Source organism: Nomascus leucogenys, chromosome 12 (assembly GCF_006542625.1).
Source record: "Nomascus leucogenys isolate Asia chromosome 12, Asia_NLE_v1, whole genome shotgun sequence".
In the NCBI taxonomy this organism is placed as follows: Eukaryota; Metazoa; Chordata; class Mammalia; order Primates; family Hylobatidae; genus Nomascus; species Nomascus leucogenys.
The window spans coordinates 19,001,989-19,021,149 of NC_044392.1; the positions used below are offsets into that span (position 1 = coordinate 19,001,989).

At 36.3% G+C, this 19,161-nt stretch overlaps 1 protein-coding gene across 1 annotated transcript in view; it reads right to left on the bottom strand.

The window, feature by feature from the left end:
- Positions 1-19,161, bottom strand: part of FAF1 (Fas associated factor 1) — a 511,769-nt gene that overhangs the window by 81,027 nt on the left and 411,581 nt on the right. The window contains exon 15 of the mRNA XM_030823889.1: positions 15,156-15,244. Coding sequence (XP_030679749.1) covers positions 15,156-15,244 — 89 coding nt within the window. The remainder of the gene's footprint in view (positions 1-15,155; positions 15,245-19,161) is intronic.

Sequence of the window (19,161 nt, forward strand, 5' to 3'; positions counted from 1 at the left end):
GCAAACTGTACTGTGCTTTCCAGAACCAGATCAAATCTTACCTCTTAGGCCGTGCACAGTGGCTCACTCCTGTAATCCCAGCACTTTGGGAGGCTGACACAGGTGGATCACTTGAGTCCAGGAGTTCAAGACCAGACTGGGCAACATGATGAAACCCCATCTCTACTAAAAATACAAAAATTAGCTGGGTGTGGTGGTGCATGCCTGCAGTCCCAGCAACTGGGAGGGAGGCAGGAGGATTGCTTGAGCCTGGGAGGTCGAGGCTGCAGTGAGCCCTGACTGTGCCACTGTACTCCAGCATGAGCAACAGAGTGACACCCTGTCTCAAAAAACCAAAAAACTTTACCTCTTTAGAAAAGTCCTTTCTGAGTATAAAGATTGTTCCTTCTGAATTCTTCTAGATCATATAACAAATCTTTGCTAGGGATACTTTTTGTAAGGATATGCTTTGGCTCTCCAACATTAGATGACAAATTCCTTAAAGAACAGGACTGGCACTCATACTGTTTTTTATATATTAATTCATTTATTTTTAATTGACAAAAATTGCATATATCATGTATAATCTGATGTTCTGAACTATATATACATTGTAGAATGGCTATATTGAGCTAAATAACATATGCATAACCTCACATACTTATTGCTTTTTATGGTGAGAACTCACACTGTTTTTTTAATGTCCCCAGAAACAACAAGTGGTAGTCCCTCAGTTTGGTAGCAAACAAGGTAAAGGTACAGTACACATGAAAGTGTACTTTCAGCTCCCAAATTCTCAGAAACATGGCCATATAAGGCCCTGTGGGAAATAAAAATTCATGAGGAATATGACTGTCTCCAAACATAGGAATTTAAGTTAGTGTTATATTTAAGACAAGAACAGTTTCTTCCGATTCTTTTTAAAAGAATCTGTATAAGAAGAAAAAAATGTTTCTAGGTGCCTGTCAGGTTTATGACATTGGGAAGGTGTCAATAGCCTCTGGAGAAGGCTTTAGAAGGTTTTAATTTTTATTTGGAAAATACTGAGATGGCTACTTTTTAAATGTTACATAAAAGAAAATATAACTGGATATATTACCCCCAAAGTCAGCTAATATTTCATAACTAGAAAATTAAACATACTTTCTTAGGCCTTGCCATTACTGAAAACAAAAAGTGGACAGGTTGGGCCAGCTATTTAACAATGAATGCTTTTACAGTAATAAATGGTGACAGCCCAAATCAAAAAAGAATGCATTACTGAGATATCATCAATTGTGTTCTGTCATTACATGGCAACTCCACCCAGTCTAAGCTTGTCAAAAAGTGTTACTGTAATCCATGAAGAAGTCTTCACCTCAGGCAAAAGGGAAAAATGTGGAGGGCTGGCTCTGAACAGGTGTGCTGAATTGTAATGCCAATGTTGAGTCACAAATCTCTTTACATCAGTTTCATATATGACAATTATTAACTTCTACTGTGAGGTGTCAGACATGGATAAACTGATCTATCAGCAGGCACTTTAAGAACAACAAATGTAAACAAGGAGGGTATGGATACATCTTTTGAGCATTATTCCATGCACAAAAGTAGAAGTACGCAGTTAAGAGAAACTTTCTTATTCTAATCTAGTGAATATAATATTTGCGAATAGGGGAATGTCTGATCTGCTCTTCAGATCATCCCACTCAGATCCTACCTAATCTTGGTAAGAGCACTGATTCAGTTTATCCCATCAATCTTTAATATAATTGTACCTCAGTTTTACAAGGGATCATGATGTATCAAAAGCACGTAAGTGTGTATTCTGGCCTTTACATAGTTGTATTACCTTGGGCAAATTGCTTAACCTCTATAAGCCTCAGTTTCCTCTCTCCTCAGTAAATGGGGGCAATTACTATCTCTTAAGATTATCATAAAAACTAGAAGAGATGATTTAAAGGAAGTATCTAACAAAGTGCTTGGCCCTAGCAATTCACAGCACAAGCTTAGTCCCTTCTTTAAGATACTTCACCTGACTCCTTACTTCCCTATGAAATAAAAGTTTGGAATTTAATAGAGTAACAGACTGCTCAGGATTAAAGTTCATGAAGGCAGAGCTTGAATCCTTTACACTCTATGTCAGTTCCCAGTAGTACCCAGTAAGTACTGAGCCCAAGAATCAATAACTTTTCCAATTTCCAGCCCATAGTAACCTGTCACTTCTCTGCACTCAAGAATTGAAAACTATGTGTATTATTTGAGCTCTTTATTATTACTGTAAAATATACATAACATACAATATAGTATTTTAAGCATACAATTTAGTGGCATTAAGTACAATCATAATGTTGTGAAACTGTCACCACCATCTATTTCCTAACATTTTCATTACTCAAAAAGAAACTCTGTACCCATTAAGCAATAACTTCCCAATTTATCCTACATCTTTAGTTCCTGGCAAACTCAAGTCTACTTTCTGTCCCCATAAATTTGCCTATTTGATTGTTTTCAAAAATTTGCCTATTGATGAATCATACATTTGTCCTTCTGTGTCTGGCTTATTTTACTTAGCATATTTTCAAGATTCATTTATGTTGCAGCATTTATCAGTACTTCAATCCTTTATTAAGGCTAAATAATATTCCACTGTATGGATATACCATATTTTTATCCATTAATCTGTTGATAGATATTTGGATTATTTCCACTTTTTGGCTATTATGAATAATGATGCAATGAACTTTCAGGCACAAATATCTATTTGAGTCCCTGTTTTCAGTTCTTTTGGGTATATGGCCAGGAGTGGAATACCTGGTTCAAATGGTTACTCTATATTTAACTTTTTGAGTAATCAACAAACTGTTTTCCATAGCAGCTGCCATTTTACATCCCAATCAGTAATGTACAAGGGTTCTAAATTTGTGTCTACATCCTCATAAATTCTTATGTTCCATTTTTAAAATTATAGCCATCCTTCCAGGTATGAAGTGGCATCTTATTTGTGGCTTAGATTTTTATTTCCCCAATGACTACTGACATTGAGCATCTTTCCATGAGCTTGTTGGTCATTTGTGTATCTTTGAAGAAATGTCTATTCAAGTCTTTTGCCGATTTTTAAATTGAATTGTTTAATTTTCTGTTGTTGAGTTGTAGGAGTTAATATATTTAATATATTCTGGATATTAAACCCTTATCAGATGTATGATTTGCAAATATTTTCTTCCATTCTGTGGGTTATCTCATTCTTTTTTATGGATGTATAGTATTCCATGGTGTATATGTACCACATTTTCTTTATCTAGTCTCCCACTGATGGGCATTTAGGTTGATTCCATGTCTTTGCTATTGTGAACAGTGTTGCAATGAACATAGGTATGCAAGTGTCTTTCTAACAGTACAATTTATATTCCTTTGGGTAAATACCCAGTAATGGGATTGCTGAGTCGAATGGCATTTCTGCCTGTAGGTCTCTGAGGAATTGCCACACTGTCTTCCACAATGGTTGAACTAAATTACATTCCCACTAACAGCGTGTAAGCACTCTTTTTTCTCTCTGCAACCTCGCCAGCATCTTTTTTTTTTTGACTTTTTAATAATAGCCATTCTGACTGGTGTGAGAAGGTATCTCATCGTGGTTTTGATATGTATGTCTCTAATGACCTGTGATGCTGAGATTTTTATTCATATAATTGTTGGCCGCATGTATGTCTTCTTTTGAAAAGTGTCTGTTCATGCCCTTTGCCCACTTTTTAATGGGGTTGTTTGTTATTTGTAAATTTAAGTTCCTTATAAATGCTAGATATTAGACCTCTGTCAGATGCACAGTTTGCAAAAATTTTCTCCCATTCTGTAGGTTGTCTGTTTATTCTGCTGATGTGTGTTTTGCTCTGCAGAAGGTATTTAGTTTAATTAGATCCCATTTGTCAGTTTTTGCTTTTGTTGCTATTGCTTTTGGTATTTTTGTCATGAAGTCTTTGCCCATGCCTATGTCCTGAATGGTATTGCCTAGGTTGTCTTCTAGGGTTTTTATAGTTTTGGGTTTTCCATTGAAGTCTTCCATCTATCTTGAGTTAATTTTTGTATATGGTGTAAGGAAAGAGTCCAGTTTCAATCTTCTGCATATGGCGAGCCAGTTATCCCAGCACCATTTATTGAATAGGGAGTCCTTAACCCATTGCTTGTTTTTGTCAGCTTTGTCAAACATCAGATGGTTGTAGGTGTGCGGTCTTATTTCTGAGTTTTCTATTCTGTTCCATTGGTCTATGTGTCTGTTTTTGTACCAGTATCATGTTATTTTGGGTACTGCAGCCCTGTGGTATAGTTTGAAGTCAAGTAGCATAATCCCTCCATCTTTGTCATTTTTGCTTAGGATTGCTTTGGCTATTCAGGCTCTTTTTTTTGGTCCCATATGAATTTTTTTTTTTTTTGAGACAGAGTTTTGCTCTGTTGCCCAGGGTATAGTGCAGTGGTGAGATCTTGGCTCACTGTAACCTCTGCTTCTCAGGTTCAAGTGATTCTTCTACCTCAGCCTCCCAAGTAGCTGGGATTACAGGCACCTGCTACCATGCCTGGCTAATTTTTGTATTTTTAATAGAAGCAGGGTTTCACCATGTTGGTCAGGCTGGTCTCAAACTCCTGGCCTCAGGTGATCCACCCGCCTCGGCCTCCCAAAGTGCTGGGATTACAGGCGTGAGCCACTGTGCCTGGCCCCCATATGTATTTTAAAAGTTTTTTTTCTAGTTCTTTGAAGAATCTCAATGGTAGTTTAATAGGAATAACACTGAATCTATAAATTGCTTTGGGCAGTATTGCCATTTTAACAATATTGATTCTTCTTACCTTTGACATGAAATGTTTTTCCATTTGTTTGTATCTTTCAGATTCTTTACAGCTAGTATACAGAGATACAATAGATTTGTATGGGTTAATTTCATATCCTGCAAGTTTGCTGACTTTGTTTTAAGCTCAGTTTTTTTTTTGGTGTGGAATCTCTAGGGTTTTCTCATATAAGATCATGCCATCCGCAAATAGAGATCATTTTACTTCTTCCTTTCCAATCTGTATGCATTTCTTTTTCCTACCCTAGCTAGAAGTTACAGTACTACGTCAAAAGGCAGCAGGGAAGTTGGAATCCTTGCTTTTTTCCTGATCTTGGAAGAAAAGCTTTGAGTAGTTCACTATTGAGTACGATGTTGGCTGTGGGTTTTTCATATGCAGGCTTTATTATGCTGAGGAAGTTGCCTTTTTTTCCTAGTTAATTGTGTGTTTTTATCATGAAAGGGTGTGGATTTTGGCCAATGTTTTTTTCTGCATCAGTTAAGTCTTGTTAGTATCAGTTACAGATTATGTTGCATAATAATGTGAATGCAAAATACCTGCATGCATATTTCCAGTCCACTCTTTCATCTTAATTTGTGTTCCGTATAATTCATTGGTAAAGAAGCTGACATTAATTCCTTTAATACTGAGTACATGATACTCACCCAGATGCAAACCACAAATTTTAGGAAAATTTTTAAGATCATAACTTTTAGATAATAAAAATGAAACATAATATTTAAATAATACTAATGATAGTTTCTAAACAGTAGAAGTAATTGATATTGTTTGTGATATTTCACAAAGGTTATTTATATCCAGTTTAATGACTCCTGTTTTGACCTGTAGGTTAGCTTTCATATCCCATTTTTTGTAGAGATAGGGTTTTGCCATGTTGCCTAGGCTGGTCTTGATATCCTGGGCTCAAGCAATTTGCCTACCTTGGCCTGCTCATGGTGGCATGAGCCACCGTGCCTGGCCAAAACAATTTTAAAATTATTTATTATTTCTAGGCTGGGCGTGGTGGCTCACACCTGTAATCTCAGCACTTTGGAAGGCTGAGGTGGGAGGATCTCCTGGGCCCAGGAGTTCAAGACCAGCCTGCACAAAATAGCGAGACCCCATCTCTATTAAAAAAAATAGTAATAAGTTTATTATTTTTAAATAATTTAAAAATTTTTTCATAGAGATGGGAGTTTTTCTGTGTTGCCCATGCTGGTCTTAAACTCCTGACTGCATGCAATCCTCGTGCCTCTGCCTCCCAAAGGGCTGGGATTACAGGCATGAGCCACTGTGCCCAGCCTCCACCTTTTGGCTATTATGAATAATGCTACTATAAACAGTCATGTACAAATGTTTACATGGACACTGGTTTTCATTTCTCTTGAGTATATAACTAGGAGTGGAACTGCTGGATTACATGGTAACTACATTTAATCAATTGAAGAGCTGCCAGACTGTTTTCCAAAGCTGTTGCACCATTTTACATTCCCACTACCAGCCAATGAGGGTTCAGATTTCTCCACATCCTTGCTAACATTTGTTGTTACCTGATGACTTTTTTTTTTTGAGACAGAGTCTTGCTCTGTTGCCCAGCTGGAGTGTAGTGGCGTGATCTCGGCTCACTGCAACATCTGCCTCTCAGGTTCAAATGATTCTCCTGCCTCAGCCTCCTAAGTAGTTGGGACTACATGTGCGTGCCACCATGCCCAGCAAAGATTTTTATATTTTAAGTAGAGATAGGGTTTTGCTATGTTGGCCAAGCTGGTCTCAAACTCCCAGCCTCAAGTATCTGCCCACCTCCGCCTACCAAAGTGCTGGGATTACAGGAGTGAGCCACTGTGCCGGGCCCCTGATGACTTTTTTGATTCTACAAATTGTAGCAGGTATGAAGTGGTACCTCATGTGGGCTTTGATTTCCATTCACCTGGTGAGTAATAATGTTGAGCTTCTTTTCATGTGCTATTGGCCACTTGTATATCGTCCTTGGAGAAATGTCTTTTCAAACTCTTTGCCAGTTGTTGTTGGGATAATTTGTCTTTTTGTTATTGAGTTGCAAGAGTTCTTTATATATTCCAGATATAAGTCCCTTATTATTAGATTGATGATTTACAGTAATTGTCTCCCAATCTGTGGGTTGTACTTTCACTTTCTTGGTGGTGTCCTTTGAAGTAGTTAGTCAACAGCACTGATTCTGCCTCATCTTTTAAAATTTAACTCAGCTTGCAAAATAATCACTAAGTGAAAAACTTCTCTTGTAATATATATTTCTCATTGATAATAAAGAGTGATGACTACTTCCAGCTCTTCAACATACATACAGCACATATGACAAGAACTGATTCTTACTTTGCACACATTAGTAGTTTCATCCAACTGTAAAGTATCTCTCAAGTAGTGTCCACAATATAGTTATCAATCTTCCATCGACCACCCCATTACCATTGCATATGCCATCCAACAGTGTCATTTGATGAAGTATTTAACCCAAGAACTCATTCTGCTGTCTCTCTCTCTCTCAGAGAGGGTCTTACTCTTGCCCAGGCTGGAGTGCAGTGATGCAATCACAGTTCACTGCAGCCTTGACCTCTTGAGCTTAAGCAATTCTCCCACCTCAGCCTCCCAAGTAGCTGGGACTACAGACATGCACCACCATATTTGGCTAATTTTTTTTTCCCTATTTTTTGTAGAGATGGGGTTTCCACATGTTGCCCAGGCTGGTCTCAAACTCCTGGGCTCAAGTGATCCTCCTACCTCAGAATCCCAAAGTGCTGGGATTATAGGCGTGAGCCACTGCACCCAGCCTGCTGTCTCTTTTGAGCATTAGCATCTTATGGCCAATTTTGCAGCTGGCTTTACAAGTTTCTTGGCAATAGTAGAGTTTGCATCCATTTTTACCTCGAGTGTACTTGTAAACAATTTCTCCTCTGGGATTTTGCATCTTCTCTGCTTTTAGCAATAGATTTTTTACTTTAGTGATATTATTTTTCTTCTGTTTTGAAAAAAAATCTATTGATTTAACAGAGAAGTAGATCATTAGGCTTTACTTAATAATGAAGCAAAAACTTTGAAGGGCTCATGCTTTTATCAAAAAATGTTCTAAGAGAGAAACACTGACACTAGGGGTAAATGGATTCCTTCTCTTATATGATCAATTTTTATATGTTCACTTCCTAATCAAATTTTCTTTTATGGAAACTAGTATGAAAATAATCACACTCAGATTCAGCTGCCTTGGCATCTTCTATACTGGTACTGGAGTTCTTTGAATTATTTCTATACTAATGTTGAACTACAGTTGACCCTTAAACAACATGGGTCTGAACTGTCTAAGTCCACTTATGTGGAGAGTTTTTTCAATAGAAGTTACACCGAGTGTGCCTGCCTCTTCTGCCTCCTCTTTCATCTCCTCCACCTCTTTTGGCTCTGCTTCCTCTAAGACAGCAAGACCAACCTCTCCTCCGCCTCTCTCCTCAGCCTGCTCTACGTGAAGGTGACAAGAACAAAGACCTTTATGATAATCCACTTCCACTTAATGAAGAGGCAATATATTTCTTCTTCCTTAGGATTTTCTTAATAACATTTTATTTCTCTAGTTCACTTTATTAATGTGCTATATAATACATATAACATACAAAATATGTGTTAATCGATTATGTTATTGGTAAGACTTCTGGTTATCAGTAGGCTGTTAGTAGTTAAGTTTTAGGGGAGTCAAAAGTTATACCTGCATTTGACTGTGTCAAGAGTTGACACCCTAACCTCCACGTTGTTTAAGAGTTAACTGTAGTTTGAACTACACTAGTTTGTACTGGTTTGCAGTATTTATTATACTATATTCATCATTACTTTTATGCTTCAATGAACCATTGTTGAGCCATGATCCATTTTGGGAAGCTGAGAATATAATTAAGCAAGGAAGAATGAATGTAAATCTAACAATAACATATGAATGAAATGAAGTTCAGATGTCAGAGTCAAACACCTCTGTTAAATGAATGCTTGCCAAGACAAAACAATCAATGCAATCAATCCTTATTATCTATTAACAGTCTAATACGTTGTAACAGATATGACAAATTAAATGGGATTTGGAAGAATATAATTTATCTTACATTCAAAATGTGAAATAAATGTGAACAAAAATCAACCTGTTGCTTATTCATACCTAACTGCTTGGGAATCTTAGTAGATAGGTACTCCAGTAGTTCAGGAATCACACTGAGAAACACTGCCCCAGAAACCAGAAACCTAGCATGTAGCAGGAAGTCGAAGAATAGCTGTTATTATCTACATTCTTACCTGTTCTACCTGCCTTGTAGCTTGAGAACATGTCTGGCTCACCCTGGCTAGATGCTCCCTGGGCTTCATCCACCTGATTAGTTGATAGACTTTATTGGAATTTCTGGGTTGTAAGCCTAAGGACCTTGTTTATCTTGCTCACAGCTGCGTTCTTAGGCCCTACACAGTGTCTGCTATACAGTAAAAGCTCAATAAATATTTATGAAATGAATATATAAATCAAAGTGAGAGAAATTAATTTTCTGTGATATGGGCCTAAGAAAGGGAAAAATCACTGGATAAATAACTATTTTTCTAAGCAGAATGTAGCTACCTTCAGAAAGGCACCTATGGTGTGGTTGGCTAACCATTTAGTAACCTAATCATCAACAGTTAACACAGCCCTTTCTCCTTGAAGTTACTTCTAAATATTAGAACTTTTATAACTTTAGCATTTTCAGTGGAATTCTAATGCTTAAAAATACCATATTTTTTGGATTTTTAATCTCACATATAAATTTATATAAAGCTATCTCAGGGAAAACTCTCTTAACAGAACTACTGACCAGTGAGTAGTTCTGCTAGCTTTAAGAAGTGGTGTGTGTGTGTGTGTGTGTGTGTGTGTGTGTGTGTGTGTGTGTATGTATATATGTATGACTGTGTGTGTGTGTGTATTTTTCAAAGAATAAGAGTGAAATCTCCTTTTAAAGGTCTGTTTCATAAGTTTTGCTTTAATTTTTGTACCAAGAGATTGTTTTTGTTCTCTGTGTCTTGAGATGATTTATTCCTGCTTTAAAGAAAACAGCAATAACTCGTGGTCATAGAGAGTAGAAGGATGTTACCAGAGGTTGGGAAGGGTGGTGGGGGGAGGTGGGGATGTTTAATGGGTACAAAAAAAATAGAAAGAATGAATAAAGCCTACTATTTGATAGCACAACAGGATGACTACGGTCAATGATAACTTAATTGTATATTTTAAAATAACTTAAAGAATGTAATTGGATTGTTTGTAACTCAAAGAATAAATGCTTGAGGAGATGGATACCCCATTCTCCATGATGTGCTTATTTCGCATTGCATGCCTGTATCAAAACATTTCATGTATTCCATATATATATCTACTGTGTACCCAAAAAATGAAACAAACAAACAACAACAACAACAAAAAACAAACTGCAACAGAAGCCAGAATCAGTATTCTGTTTGTCATTGTTAGCTTTGCAAACAGAATGGGTATGATGGTGGTGAGATTTTAAACAGAGGAAAGGAAAAGGAATGCACTGCTGAAAACAGACTATGACAAAGCTTAGGGGAAATAAGTTACACACTTGTAGCAAACAACAAAGCCAACAATTTCCTTTGGCAACAAAAAGGCTGCTGTGAGGTAATAAACATATCTTCCCTACAGTGTGGCAATGCAGTTTTTAAATCCTAAACTAGAAGCCTTTAAAATAAGCCTAGAATGCCCCTCTGGTATATTTTGCCCATGTTCCACTAATGTATGCTTAGAATTCCTAGAGATGAGAATGATGTAACTGCCCTTGAAATCTGCCCTGATCTCCAGCATCTGGATTGTGATCATTACCGAGCTATTGTTCAGATACAAGTTAATCAGAGAGGTAAGCATGGAAGTGAGTAATCCTTGCAAGCAGGATAGAGGATTATAAACAAACTTGTGTTGAATGAATAAACAAATGAAACAATAAATAGATCACGAACTAAGTATCACAAACTCTTGATTATCAGAGGTTTCTAGGTAGCTTAAAAAATAGTGCATATAAAAAAATCAATCCATTTACATGTTAGAAAGCATCTATTATTTGAAATTAGGCTTTAGGCAAAAATAGATTCTAAAATATCCCTACTGTAATGCAGTAATACTTGTTTTCCTCCTCACCCACTCTTTGCCAATAGCCCCTCATTAAAGCAAAAGATTTCTTTGTCCCAAGGACCTAGTCCAGTGATATGTACTTAGTAGGTACTTTGTAAACCTTTACAAAACCAAACTAATACTACTAATGAAAATGTCTAAGAGAAAAAGCTACAGGCAGTTCTGTCAAAAACAGAGATCCATGTAATGTATATACCCTGGTTAAAAATAGAGCAATCAGTGATATAAAGGTTAGTCCTTTCTGGGCCACTGAAGAGTGATTCAGTGTATAAATATGGTTCAGGCTTGGGTTTATTTAACAAAATTTTAAACATAGGTGTCTCCGGTTGTGCTATGGAATCATCAAAGTGATGAATGTAATTTAAAGTTAAATTTAAATAAATTCAGGCCTAGGAAGCCAGCCTCCAAACCTGTTCACTGATTTAATTTTAATTTCAAACTTAAATAAAGTCTTATTTCTAATTTTTTAAAAATAAAGGCAAATTCACAATTACAAGGGACAGTGTTTCTTGTCACATATTCAGCAGCTACCAAATCATTATGGTCTATGTATAGTCCAAAAGAAGTCTTTAAAGTTAGAAATGCTTTTCTTAGGAACTCTATTATAACTTGAGCTATAACTTTCATGAAGACACACTAAAAACAAAGAGAAATCCTTACCTCTTGCAATTAAATTTCAATAAGAATTTCAATTATATGGAGCATTGGATTTTTCCTGTAACCCTCATATTAAATTTTGTGCTCAGTATTAAAGGAATTAAAGTCAATTTCTTTACCAGTGCATTATGGGGAACACAAATTAAGATGGAAAAATGAACTGGGAATAAGCATGCAAATATTGTGTATTCATATTCTTATACAGCATAATCTGTAAATCTGGTACTAATGAGACTCAAGATTTAAATGGCTGAAGAATGTTTTTAGTGAATTATTGTCAATCAATGCCTCTGTTCCAGGATAAATGTAATCTTGAAAGGCAAAACACCTATTATTACAAATTCCTAACTAAGTACAGTACTTCATTATTTCAAAATGTCACTGTCAATTTATAGAGTAACAGATAAACATCTTTCCACTATATATCTGAATGCCTTTCCTTCAGAGTAAATGAAACACTGACTATTAAGAAAAAGAATAAACAATATTTTTATAGCAATAGAAGATACCTAGTGAGCATTAAAACTCTATAAACTAATTACAGTGCTCCAAATTTTCATATTTGTTAATGTGGATATATTGGGTTTCATTTTTTAAAAATATTTTAAAATTTATCTGTTTGGTTTGTTTTTAAGAGACAGGGTCTCACTCTGTCACCCAGACTGGAGTATAGTGGTGCAAGCATAGCTCACTGCAGCCTTCAACTTGTGGGCTCAAGTGATTCTCCCACCTGAGCCTTCTGAGTAGCTAGGACTACAGGCATGCACCACCATGCCCAGCTATTGTTTTTAAAATTTTTTTGTAGAGATGGGGCCTTGCTATGTTGCCCAGGCTGATCTCAAACTCCTGGCCTTAAGCCATCTTCCTGTCTTGGCCTCCCAAACTGCTGGGATTACAGGTGTGAGCCACTGTGCCAGGCTACACTTGTTACAGGGTCCCACGTTGTTGCCCAGGCTGGAATATAATGGCATGAACATGGCTCCCTGTAGCCTCAGCTCTTCAAGTAGCTGGGACTACAGGCACGCAACACCACCCCTGGCTAATTTTTGTATTTTTTGTAGAGATGGGGTTTCACCATGCTGCCCAGACTGGTCTCTTAAATCCTCAGCTCAAGTGATCCACCCACCTTGGCCTCCCAAAGTGTTGGGGATTACAGGTGTGAGCCACCCCCTGGCCCTGGCCAGGTTTTATATCATTGTAATCAAATATATTTTTTTCAAGTTACTTTATTTTATGTAAATTCAAATGTTCATTTATTCAATCGCTTAACAAACATTTACTAAGTGCTGACTTTGTCCTAGGTACACTGTTAGGGGACAGACTTACAAACATGAATATGGTATGACTCTTGCCCTTAACGAACTCACAGTTTAATGTAATACAGGGATAAATAAAGTAAAATACAACAGTTCAGGGTTATATTAAAATTGTCTCTGTGTTTCACATTTGCAATACCTAAAGGATAGTCTATTAAAACTATCCTTAGAAACTTTTCGTCATTCTTCAGAAATAAAACTCTCCCTTACTTGTTCTAGGGAAATCTTTTAAAAAGAAATTTAAAACAGATAAATTAAAAATGATAATCTTACCAACATCTGTGAACATAACATCTCAAATTAACAAATGCTAATATTTGTTTCATACTTTAAGGCTATTTTCTAAATCCAGAAATTTCTTGAATGATCCAAGTAATAATGACTTCTTGAGATAATTATTTATAGCTCCTACCAGCTATATGGACATGGGCAAATTTACTTAACTTTGACTCTCAGTGTTTTCATCTGAAAAGGACAGATGATCATACCAATCTGTGCTAGATTATCTGCCATTTACCCGCTCAGGATCCATGTTCTCTACACAGCTTTTTGCCCATGGAGGCTCTCCTACCTTCCAGCTTCTAATTAGGCTAAATTAATAGGGATACTAGCAGAAGATTAGAGAAGGAAGGTGAAGCTATTCCCTAGTTTCCTCTCTGTTAGGCCACCAAGGTTGGCTATATCCCTCTGTCAGATGCAGTCCTCTCCATATAGCACCCTCTCCTAGGCTTTCAGGCCTAGAGATGATGATGGTTCCCTTTAGCCTTGGGGTCTATATGATCTTCTGTTGATTATTTTTTTGAGACAGATTCTCATTCTGTCACCCAGGCTGGAGTGCAGTGGCATGATCTTGGCTCACTGCAACCTCCACCTCCCAGGTTCAAGCAATTATCCTGCCTCAGCCTCCCGAGTAGCTGGGATTACAGGCACATGCCACCATGCCCAGCTAATTTTTGTATTTTTAGTAGAGACAGGGTTTCACCATGTTGGCCAAGCTAGTCTTGAACTCAGTGATCGACCTACCTCAGCCTCCCAAAGTGCTGGGACTACAGGTGTGAGCCCCTGCGCCCAGCCTCTTCTGTTGATTTTTGAAAACCCTGCCCACATTTTTAAAAATGGTCACCTTATTAAACTCTTCTTAAATAACCTAGTTTGAAAGTGTCTATTTACTGCCAGAACACTGACTGATATACAACTTCATGGGTTATTTTGAGGATCATATGAGATGATGATTAGTGCTTAGCACAGTGCCTAGCACATAATAAATACTAGGTAAGTATTGAACACTATTGTCATCAATAATGCTTTTATTATTATTTTATTTGAGGTTCTATGTTCATGTTATCTATAACACCTGAATATGTTTAGGAGGTTGAGAAAACACCTGAATATGTCTAGGAAGTTGAGAAATTCAGAATGCTGGAGATCTTTTGCTAATTCTCACAGTACTTCAAAAATATATTCAAATGTAAAATGGGTTTATTGCTAATTAAGCTCAATATTTAAAAAGAGTAAGAGGACCGTAAAAGTGAGTTTGATAAAATCCATATAGTAGACATAATTTCCTGGACTACAGTTTCTTCTATAAACATGCTTCTGAACTAATTTCTTGCAAATCGACTTCCTATAACCACCCCAAATCTAGCAAAGTGTAAACAGTCCATAAATTAAAACAAATTATTGGGTCTTGGGGTCATAAAAAGAATGGACTGAAAGGTAAACTCCATAGCATGAAAACCCTTGGTAAATTTGGAAATGCATCTTCATCATCCTTATTTATCGATCATATCATAGGCATGTACCATCATTTGACAAATTACCTCATCAAAATCCTGTTAAAGATCTGCATAACACAGCCATAAAAAATGATGAGTTCATGTCCTTTGTAGGGACATGGATGAAACTGGAAATCATCATTCTCACTAACTATCGCAAGGACAAAAAACCAAACACCGCATGTTCTCACTCATAGGTGGGAACTGAACAATGAGAACACATGGACACAGGAAGGGGAACATCACACTCCGGGGCCTGTTGTGGGGTGGGGGGAAGTGGGAGGGACAGCATTAGGAGATATACCTAATGCTAAATGACGAGACGAGTTAATGGGTGCAGCAAAACAACATGGCACATGGATACATATGTAACAAACCTGCACATTGTGCACATGTACCCTAAAACCTAAAGTATAATAATAAACAAAACAAAACAAAAAATCTGCATAACCTTACCTCGTCCTTTATATCTTCCTGTTGTTGGGCTGTGAAGATCTCCATTGCAGCCATGAGTCTCATCATTAACTCATCTACTGTTGTGTTCCCTAAAAACATATAGAGATTGCCAAACTTTAAGCTTTTTATATATAACTTCAAATTATTAAAGTATTAGAAACTGGAAAGTCATTCTAGAATTAACCAGAAAGGAATAATCAGTCTAAAAATATTACAGTTAAAATACTTTTGTGGTTTTATTGAAATGTTTCATATGTTCAGTAAGAAAGAGTAGTATACTGGCAGTTGAAATTTCGGAACAGTTATATTTGAGGGAGCAGTTTCTTAATGAGAAGGACTTTTAGCACCACATAGAAGAATGTCCAAATCATGAAGCTCAAAAGTTCTGTCAAATTATGAAAACATATCTAGTTAACAACACTAGCAACAACTACCAATTGTTTACATATCACTGATTAGGCTAAGCACTTTTATACCATCTCATTTAATCTGTACAACAAATCTATGAAGGATTCATTATGATTTGGTTTTAAAGAGAAGAAAAGTGAGTCTTAGCTCAAAAAAACCTGTCTGACTAAGGCCAAGCTGGTTAAGTGGTGAGGCCAGAATCTGAAACCAGAAGAAGCTGACTCAAAGCCTGTCCTCTTTGCCGTCCACCTCAGTCTATTACCTTTACTTAGAATTATCTTCTGTCACCAAAAATCCTCCAGTGAAAGAAATAGTAATTCAATTTCTGAAAAAAGTGATTTCTTTTTTTTTTCCCAATTGATATTTCTCCCTTTCAGCTGCTTTTAAATGACTCTTATGATCTTTATAGAGAAGGTATTTTTAATGTTTGATTTTCCTTAATGTCATTTTATTCCAACCAAGTCCACAACAAACATATAGCACATATGTGCCATTTCCTGAACACATTTAAGTCATTGTTATTTGCCTGGGATGTACTACAAGAGAAAAATTCATGAGGATATATAAAGATATGACAATTCTCTTCTCTCAAACCTACAGGCAGAAAGAGTTAGGTTTTCTCCAAGGCTTGAGAAGGGATCTTCTTCCTCATTAATGCAATGGCCACCAACAGGACAATAAAGACCAAGCATTCTTGCTGGCATTTTTCCAGAGGGCTTGACTAACATGATCTTTCAGTGGTCCTTTCCCTAATTATCCTTATGACCATTGGCAGCATGGGTTTAGGGAACATCTATGGTCCTTGGCAAAAGAAATGATCGAATTTGTTCACATCAGTACTACTCAGTAAATGAGCTACAGGACAAATGTTATCTTGGCACTAAGAAAACAGAACTGGTTTTATAGTCAGAGTTCTAACTCTAATTCCATTACTTATAAGCTATATAATCTAGTACCTGGAAATTGGCACATGACAAAGGCTTTAATGAATATTTATTCAATAAACAAATAAATGAATAAGTGAATAAATGGACTGTAGCTCTCTAAGGATCAATTTCCTTTTCTCAAAACAGAGATAACAGTATGTAATGTTCTTAGAAGGAGTGGAGATAATGTAAAGTATACACAAATCGTTGGTAGTTAATATTAATAGATATGACAGATGACAAAAGAAGTTTAGGAGCACCTTCGATGTAGAATTTTTATTCTTTTGAGACAGGGTCTCGCTTTGTTGCCCAGGTCTCAAGTGATCCTCCCACCTCAGCCTCCCAAGTAGCTGGGATTATAGGTATGTGCCACCACACCTAGCCAATGTAGATTTTATTATTGGGTAAGTCTCTGGGTTTCTATGTTTTATTTAAAAACTGTAGTGGCTAAGACTCAGAGCATGGGAAATGGGTACTATATGGAGTATACTGGAATCATCAGTGGGAAAATACTACAGTTGTATATAGGTTGACTACACACTGGCCATTAATTTTTAGGCTTAAGTCACTGCTTATCAGCTATGTTTTAGCCCTAACTGGAAGGATCCATTGCCAAACTGGACTTGTAGGTACTTCATACTTAAGCCCTTATTGATCAAAGACAGAGAAAAAGTATACCAGTTAATGCAGTTCAGGGCAAACTTACTCTTTATAGTTGATTGCAGCAGTTCTCAAACTTTTTGGTCTCAGGACCCCTTTACACTGTTAAAAATTACTGAGATCCCCAAAGAACTTTTGTTTATGTGGATTATGGCTATTAACATTTACTGTGTTAGAAATTAAAATAGAAATATTTAAAATAAATTTATCAATCCATTTAAAAGTAACAATAATAAACCCATTACATGCTAATATAAATATTACATTTTTAGAAACATGACTATTTTCCAAAAGAAAAAGTTTAGTGAGAAGAGCAGCATTGTAACATTTTTGCAAATCTCTGTAATGTGTGTGCTTAATAGAAAACAACCGTATTCTGTATTCTCGTACCTACATCTACACTAACCAGTTACAATATATTGTACTGGTTGAAATTCACGAAGAAAATCTGGTCACACAAAGATATGTAGTTGGAAAAGGGAGAAGTATTTTCATAAACGTGGATATTCTTTGATAATACACTTAAACTGACAAGTGTAAGTTTTCTTCAAATTAGATGCACATGGAATTTGAAACCATATCAATGAAATCTGTGTACTCTGTTACATTAAAATCTATTGCCCTTTGAAAGGATCTTTTATCTATACATGATTTTATAATATACATTGGTCATTTGTAAAATATTGGTTCACTGAGTTATGCATTTCTCTGCTGAATGCTGACACACTTCATTATAGGATATTAAAAAAAAAAATCACAGAAAACATCTTGGCAACTACCCAGACTACATAAGCATAGCTTGCCTGTCAGTAATATTTTCAAGTAAAAATAATTTCTATAAGAAATAAAAAGCAAGTATTTCAGTGTAAGCAACCACACCAGTGCTTTTCTTCGAGACCACCAGTATACTTTAGTATGCAGCAGAAGTGCTTTACCCACACCTCCCATTGTGCCACACAAACTATTAAAAGGGTTAAAATTTAATAAAAGTAATAATTTTTACTGCTTCATCAAAGACATTCTTAAGGCTTTTTCTTTTCTAACTAAATACATGGCAATGAAGAATAGGACTACTATTGCAGTTTTGTGTTATGGCTTTGATTCGTGCTAAGGTGCCAGGAGTTTTTATAAACTATTCCTTTTGAGCTACTAGTGCAAATGTCAACACAGTAAAGAAGGCAAAAAAAAAAAAAAAAGAAAGTCTTATTACAGTTAGGAAAATAATTTTGACCTTACAGATATCCTAAAAGGGTCTAGTCTGATGTCTACAAACCACACCTTGAGAACCATTAGTTCTTGCAACATTGCCTCTGACAGGGAAAGCAGGAAAGAAGTGTTATCTTCATTATCCATTTACCCTATGCAAATCAGTTCCCCTGGAGGTCTTTTTAAACACTGTTTATGAAATCGAATGCCCTGGCTATAGAGAAAACATAAAATGCTAGAGGTCTGGTTTTATTTGGGTTTTAAAGGCACTGCAATTTACACATATCCCCTCCTCCCAATCAGACTTAAATGGAGGCAGAAATTAGCATCACAGATACAGTTTTAGCTTGAGGCACTTGAAAAACCTTTTCCCCAGTGGCATAGAGAAGATACACTGTTCAACCTAAGCTTTGTAATGAACAAGGTAATATTTTACACCAACCCTTGGAGTGCATTAGGAACAGTAAACAAAACAAAATCATTCACTTCTTTTTTGGTAAAGAATGTGCACTGTGGTGAAATTCACAGGCATCCGACAGCTTCATGCTTCAGGGTTGCACCCTAAACATGGAATCATACAAATAAGAAGAAACAACTGTCACTGTGAAAAATTCAATCTTCAATATACAGTGACTGGATTTTCTATATAACTAAAGATAAGTACTTCTTCCAATTAATCAACATTACAACAACAAATCAATATAAATAGAAATGTCACACTTGACAACTGATTATGTCCTAATTGCTAATTATATAATTTAGCAATTCTGAACATTTAACTTGAACATCCTGTGCCCCAAGGGTTG